A 7,840-nucleotide genomic window follows, 5' to 3' on the forward strand; every position below is an offset into this window, starting at 1 on the left:
CAAATCAAAGCGGAGGAAAAAAAAAAAAAAAAAAAAAAAAACTCTTTTTTTCATTCATAGGTTTAAATGCAGCTACTGGCAAAATACCATAACCTGTGAAACAGTTCAGTACAATCTAACAAAAAGCCAGAGGTCATTTGAGGCATTTACGTGAATTGTTGACTTTAATAATTCTGAATAGCACAACACAGCTTTAAAAAACAGCCTCTTTTGCTAAAACCTTATAGGATTTGAAGACATTCACAATCACAACGCATGTTGCATTATCTATAGTCTCAGAAAAGATTCACTCCACACAGGCACGATAGATGGTAAACGTTTTGAATATTAGATATCTCAAAATAACCTACCGTTGGATGGAGGAAGCAGAAAAATACTTATGTTTTATTCGCCTCCAGGCATGTTTAAAATAACCCATGCTTCAATCAATAAATCCAATTGCAAAGTTGTTCTTTGTTTTGTTATGTTTTTTCCAGGAGTATATATCTGCATTTTTCTCTCTTATAAATATCTTGTACATTAAAAAAAATATATATTAGTGTATCTTTTTCATATTAAATAGCTTTTAAACGTGCTATGTTTTCTCTGTAAATACTTAACTCGGTGTAAACATCTTGTTCTTTATGATAATCTTTATGATGAACACATCAACACTCCTCACAGCATGACAGTCTCCTAATATAACCAAGAATTAGTGTTATTATATCTACACAAAGACAGCGGAGATGTATTGTTTGTCCATAAACCATATTAATATGCTTCTTCAGGGACACAGTATTCTTGGGTGAATCATCTGTGCTTTCCCAAAATGAACTTCAGCTGTTCCAGGAATACCTAATACCTAAAGCAATCTCATGCATGCAAATGTGTTGCCAAATAATACTTCTAAAAGCATTTCTTAACATCAATATAGCCTGAAACAACTGAGAAGGGCAGCAGATCCATAATAAAAGTAGAATACGATGTGATATCATAAAAGTGATAAAAATGTCACTGCATATTTAATTTGGGCGGCTTTTTACCTGAACTTACTTTCGAAATGTCATTTTGCAGCCCTGAGGTGGTTGAATTTATGATTAAGGTGTGTTTGACCGGTGTGTGCAAAGACATTTTTTTGAGGATTCACTAAATTGTCTGAGACTGACACAGTGTTTCTTTCATAATTAAACACTGCCCCCTGCAGGTGTGATCTGATCTGACTTTCACATCATGATAGTACATGTGCTGTTTTTAAAAAGTACAAATAATTCTATATGCACTATATATATATATATATATATATATATATATATATATATATATATATATATATATATATATATATATATATATACCTAATATAGGCTAATTAATTCTAAGAAGAAATAGTGATTTTAAACTTTATGCAAGCTTCGTGAAGCATTAATGAACACTGGCTTTAATCTTATCATTTTGGACATAAGGTCATCAATCAAACATGGTTGCCTTAATAAAAGAAGTAACATGCCCAATTTCAAATATTCTCTTTCAGGCTGCATATCAGAGATAATAAAAAAAAAATACTTACTGTAGATGTAAAACATGTAATAGTTCACATCAGAAGGAATAATCAAAGACTGGGGAAACATATCAGAGATGATCCATTTTAAATTTCGCAGTCTACATTGTCTTTATGTAAAAAATGATAAGCGTTCGTCATGCTAAAATTAGCCTTCACTGTCTGATTTCAAGGGCATCTCATCTCTTGACCTTTGGTTTTCTATATAGCCTACTACTTGCTTTTTTTCATAATCAAAGATAATCATAAATAATTGTTTGTATATATTTTTCCTGAAGGCATTGAAACTACTTTGGTAATCACATGGGAGCAGTTCAAATCATCAAGCAGAATCATGTATAAAAATAGAAAGTAGGTTATGTCTGGTAATCTCATTCAAGTCACTCAGTTAGACTGTCAAGACTCTGCTTTTACAATGTGTTTTATGTAAAGAATTTCCTATTGTATTTTATGACAAACATTTAATAAACAGTTGCTAAAAAGATTTTACAGTCCCGCCCTGTTGAGTACCTGATGATTTTGAATTTACTGCTTAAAACGTATGGCCAATATCTGTTACCACTATAAATCCAATCTGAATCCAATGTAAACCCAGTTTCAGAATCCACACAACTTGACTGATATGCCCGAGTCCTACTCTGAAAATAATAAGAATTCAATTGATTTGCCAGCAACATCAATAATCATCATCATATGAAAATACAAATAGATCATATGCAAAATACATAAATTATTGTCGAATTATTATAAGACATATGCATAGGCCTATTATCACATCTTGCTAGTTTTTAAGCAACAAAATAATTACAAACACGTCAAGAAAGTCTGGATTTAAATGTAACATCAGCGTCATAACAAAGGTATTTCCGTCCTCCAATCCTGAGCCAGTCATTGGTCAGTTAAATCAGGAAGTACGCACTTGTCCTTCATCCAAAAACATCCGATTTAAAACTAGAGCTTTACAACAATTAACACAAAAACACTTTCTAAAATTACAAAGAACAACATAGAATTCATGATGTAGCTACAATTGTAACACAACTTTAAATATTCATCTTAAAATGTAGCGTATTACCGAATATAAACTAAATACTACAGTGAATGAAACGTATGAACGTAAATGAATCACTCTTTTGAGTCGGATCTTTAAATGAAACAGGTGAACTGATTCACAAAGGCAGATTCATTCACGACAGATCACGGAGGAGGAATTTACTTTTGGGGCGAAAAAGTAAGTTATTGGCCGAACAGAAGAAATGTTACAAATAAAAAAGGAAATGTGTTTACGACTGAATCATAATTGCAACAAACAAAAATGTGATGCATTAAATATCAATAAACACGCTTATTAATAACACACACTGTCTACATATGGCTTATTAGACAATTTTGATTAAAATCTGGGATGCCAGGAGCTGTGTGATGACGCAATTACGTCATGACGTAAAACTGGAAAGGTTTCAAACGAACTGTTCGAAAGAACCGATTCCGGAAAATGAATCGGACATTCTATCGCTAAACAACAACTTTTTTCGTCATAAATCATTCATTTTAAATCGCCTATAATTAGTTAGGTCGAAGCTTTATTAATTTTTACAATCGCGACACGGTAATGATTTACTAAATGGATCTGAAGTTTGTTCTTTGGTTCCAGCGTGTGTTTTGTATGTTGCATGAACTTTCACCTCAGTTCCCACAGGCACACAGGATCGTGTGGATTTGACAGGACATACTGTGACTAAACTAACACGGATCGTTTAACTTTGAGTATGCACCGCTTTTCGACTTTTTAGTCATTTATTCCTGAAAGAACTTTGCTCAGTTTTGTTGCACACTAGCTGTTGCACACATGGAAACTTTCATTAGCTTCACTAACCAAAGTCAAGGAAGGGATCGCATATTCAGGTCAGTGCCTATCAAAGCTTGTCATCCGTCAAAAAGTAAACACTGAATTGAAGTTATTTCCAATAAAGGATGAGCTAGACTATGTCTGAACATTTTATTTGTTTGTTTGCTTTAGAGCAACCCAGTATGCATGCGCTTTGGCGAAATACCTTCTGAGAAATGAAGCGAAGAGAAAAGAGCTGGTGAAAAAGCTGCAGTATCTGGAGTCTAATATGAGTTCGGGGCGGAAGCGTAAGAATGAACATTTTCTGTTACATAACACACAAAACAATCACATACAAAACAAGACCTTTCAGTTCTTTCTCTAGTATACATTCCAGCTTTACTAGTACTTCTAGTACTTATTAGATACTAGTACTATTATTTATGCCAGTTGCATTTCTTATTTCTCTAATAATCTTCCTTTACAGTTCAATATCATATCAACTTGTAGTCACCATTCTTATATTTTTGTGGAGCAGTATCCATTATAAATGATTTATGCATACACATCATTGTTTTATTTTTATGTATGTGGCATTGTAAACTTTAATTAAAATTACATCCCCTTCGCCACTGAAACAACATCTCTTCTCTGATGCCATGTTTACTGGCATGAGGGCAGAACAACCTTTCACTCACATGAGATGCAACTATAGCAAACCACAATGATCCAATCAATTCCCAATGGGAATCAAGTCCTGCCCTACATATTTTCTTGTTCGAGAAACCATTTCACCGTTTCACAGATATACACCACCACGATAAGGAAGTTTTTCGCAGCTGTTTTGCCACAGTTGCATTTGGCTTGAACGCTGGGACTAAATTATATACAATGTATTATAAGTATTATGCCATGACTTTCAAATAACTTCTCAGCAGTAGCGGCCTTTGTTTCACTCATTTCACTTGAATGGCCGTCACAACAGAAGGGGTCATCACAGAACAGGGGCTTGAGGCAAAAATGCCCCCTAAAAATCAATATATATGGAGCAGAAATGTCCCTGTATGAATTCTTGTTTTGAATATTTATAATAGGATTTAGAGTGCTGTTTTCCCAAATATCAGCACAATTGCAAATGTGATGTGGTGGGCCTTCAAATTGTAAAGGTCGTCTCTGCTTCTCAGTTAAACTGCTAATGATGAGTGATATGATCAAAATTATACCTGTGGCAGTGATACACCACCTAATAGGCCTGTCACTACATCAAATTGTTAAAAATTTAACAAAATCTTGCAGGTCTCATAATCCTCAATTTCACCACATAACAAATTTATGAATTAATATATTAGTTCAACCAAAAATGAAAATTAACCCATGATTTACTCACCCTCAAGCCATCCTAGGTGTATGTGACTTTCTTCTTTCAGACGAATTTAATCGGAGCTCTTCCAAGCTTTATAATGGCAGTAAATAGAGGATGAGATTTTGAAAAAACGTATATTTAAAACTTATTTAAAACTTGAAAAACTAAAATAACTAGCTTCTGACAAATGGCGATGCACATCAATTTACGGTGAAGGAGTGAACTCCGATCCAACGCATGATGTATTGACGAACGCGGAAGCGCAGAGGAGAGAGCAAAACAAAACACCGGTCTCGAATTGGGCGTCAAAGCTTACGCTACTCCTACATCGCATCAGGGGTTATTCATTTGGCGTAAGTTGACGTGCGTACGGCCGTCTGTTGGAAGCTAGTTTTTTTTATTTATTTTTTTATTTATTTATTTTTATTCCAGAATAGATATTAATTCATATTACATTGCTCTATTTTAGTCCTTGCGTATAGACGAGGTGGAGCATGTTTTTAGGCCTTGCCAATTTAAAAATTCAAGTGCAAGAAGACACGAAAGAGAACTCAATTCAGTGGCGTGATAAGATTTGTGTGCACATACATCCGAAGCAAGCGCCCAGAATTCTGCTTCTCAGACAGCGTGCGAATGCTGAATTGAGCTCTCTTTCATGTCTTGTGCTTAAACAGATATATTCACACAAAAACGCAGAGTATCCTACTAAACATACCTCCAGTTTCACAGACAAGGCTTAAGCTAGTCCTTGAATAAAATGCATGTTTGAGCTGTTTTAACTGAAAGTAACTTTCACTGAAAGATCTTCAAATATATCACTGCCATTGTTTTGTCTCAAGATGCACATCAGTAATGTTTTCTCCTAGTGCACGTTTATAAAAGCTACTTAAAAATCCTAATTAACAAAGGCCTAATGCTGGCTTAGGCTAAGCCCTATCTGTGAAACCAGGCCATAGTCTGTTATATTTTAAGTGAACCTATAAACAGTGGAGAAATAAAATTAATGTGTAACAGTATATTGGATCAGTGCAGCTCTTAAAGTGACAGCAGCCTAATAAACCTGCTGCTGTCTTTGTTTTAATGTTAATCAAACAACAAAGGTCAAAGAAAAAAAATTACTCACTGCTCTTGACAGAATCTATATTTAATTTATACTGTGAAGACTATGCAGTGCTACTTTACATTTGATTATTAATTTTGGCAATATGCGTTGATTTGGTGAGTTTTACATGACGTCATATTTCTTACTAGTGGAAACAAAAATTGTAGCAATATCGAATCGCAATACTCATAGAATCACAATTCTTAAAAATCATAATACATATCGTATCAGCATCAGTATTGTGATAGGTGTATTAGTAATAGTACTTTATTATTAAAAGTACTAGTAACTTAAAAAGTTAATTTAGTTTTATGGAATTAAGCTTCTAGCTCACCTCTATTTTCACACAAATGAGAAGAATATTATCATCCATAATGAATCTGTTTTGCTCTTTTTCAGTATTCAGGCTTGGGAACACGTTGAACTCTATCAATGCGGCCAAGAGCACTCTTCATATTTCTGACCCTGTGCTGCGCTTTTGCCTTACTTTTGCCAACCTCAGCCGTGCCTTGTACTTCATCTGTGATAACATACTCTGGGCCAGAAGTATCGGGCTAATACAAGATATCGACAAGGAGAGCTGGAGCTTGAACTCCACTCGCTTCTATTTCCTGTCATTGGTCATGAATCTAACCAGAGACGTCTATGCGATTGCCCAACTCATGGTGCAGAAGTCTCGGGACAGACACTACCAGCAAAAAGTCGACCAGCATCTTAATGAAAGCCCGGATGTGGCTTGTGTCATAGTGCCTCAGCTTGATGCGTTCCTCTTCCTTGTCCTCGAGAGCCTCAGAAGTCAGCCGTCTGTGGCTCTCGATACACTTAAAAATGTTTGCGATCTTTTCATTCCACTTGACAAACTGGGCATTTACCAGACAAATGCAGGGGTGGTGGGCTTCTTTGGGCTTGTTTCCTCTCTTTTAGGCATACTGTCAGTCTTGAGGCCCAACCTCAGAATCAAGCCATGATTTAGAGAATGCGGAAAATGCTTTAGAGTAACATCTTGAATAAGGATGCTTTCCTAACAAATGTTTTTAGTGTGGAATTAGACTTCCATTAAGTTTACATTTGTAAAGGGATCAATTTACTTGTTGTATAAGGGAGATAGGAGAATAGAACATACCCATAATGCAGCAGTGCACCTGCAAATAATACAAAAAAAATAGCACAATTTAGATGAGATTTTGCAGTGTGCGTTTGACCACATGCTGGGAACACTTTCATTAAATAGAGTGCCTTGCCCTATCTGTTGTTGTATTACCATGGAAGCCCAAATGAAATATTACACCTGTATAAGCACCGTTTAGTACTTTTAAGAGATTATATCACTTTGGTACTGATATAGAGATGATGAGGGTACATTAACAAATTTTGGAGCTTGTGACATTTATTTAACTGGCAAAAGATGCTCTCTATGGTGGCAGATGCACATCTTTTTGAAATATGTGCTTAACATTTCGTCTCTTCTATATGGAGAACCATCTGTGAAATTAGATATATTCTACCTCATCCTAGCTGATCCTAGAGTTGTTTACAGATGTGTATTTTATTTTAGGTATCAGACAGGGTTTTCTTAGTTGTTATCTTCAGTTTTGGTTTATCATGACAAAAGACTTCTATTACATTCTAATTCTAGATAATTGGTTGTCAGCTCAAACTGCTCTAAGAACAAAACTGTGACCTTTAATAAAGCAATTTTTATGCACTGTTAAAAAGGTTTGGTTTATTTTTTCTCATGTCGGCCAAAAGAATATCGCAGCAGTTTTACCCCCACGTTAGACATGATAATAAGAGTAAAAACATCTCTTATGGATACAGAACATTTAAATATCTACATGAATTTGTCATGACTTGGTTTTAAACTTTGTTGAAATCTTCACTAGATTTAAAGTCATAACGGAAGGGGCAACAGATATTGTCTTCCGAATTTTGACGTACAAACTATCGAAAAGAAAAAATGTAGGTCGGGGACTTGGTTCTTTCCATCAGTTGTTGATTGGATGGAGGAAG

At 35.0% G+C, this 7,840-nt stretch overlaps 1 protein-coding gene across 1 annotated transcript; it reads left to right on the forward strand.

Moving 5' to 3' along the window:
* Nucleotides 1-2,503: 2,503 nt before the first annotated feature.
* pex11a (peroxisomal biogenesis factor 11 alpha) lies at nucleotides 2,504-7,545 on the forward strand. The gene is made up of 3 exons (XM_048169709.1): nucleotides 2,504-3,442; nucleotides 3,558-3,673; nucleotides 6,230-7,545. The coding sequence occupies exons 1-3, from the start codon at nucleotides 3,387-3,389 to the stop codon at nucleotides 6,796-6,798; spliced, it is 741 nt and encodes a 246-aa protein (XP_048025666.1). The 5' UTR covers nucleotides 2,504-3,386; the 3' UTR covers nucleotides 6,799-7,545.
* The last annotated feature ends 295 nt before the right edge of the window (nucleotides 7,546-7,840 follow it).

Source organism: Megalobrama amblycephala, linkage group LG19 (genome assembly GCF_018812025.1).
Source record: "Megalobrama amblycephala isolate DHTTF-2021 linkage group LG19, ASM1881202v1, whole genome shotgun sequence".
Taxonomy (NCBI): Eukaryota; Metazoa; Chordata; class Actinopteri; order Cypriniformes; family Xenocyprididae; genus Megalobrama; species Megalobrama amblycephala.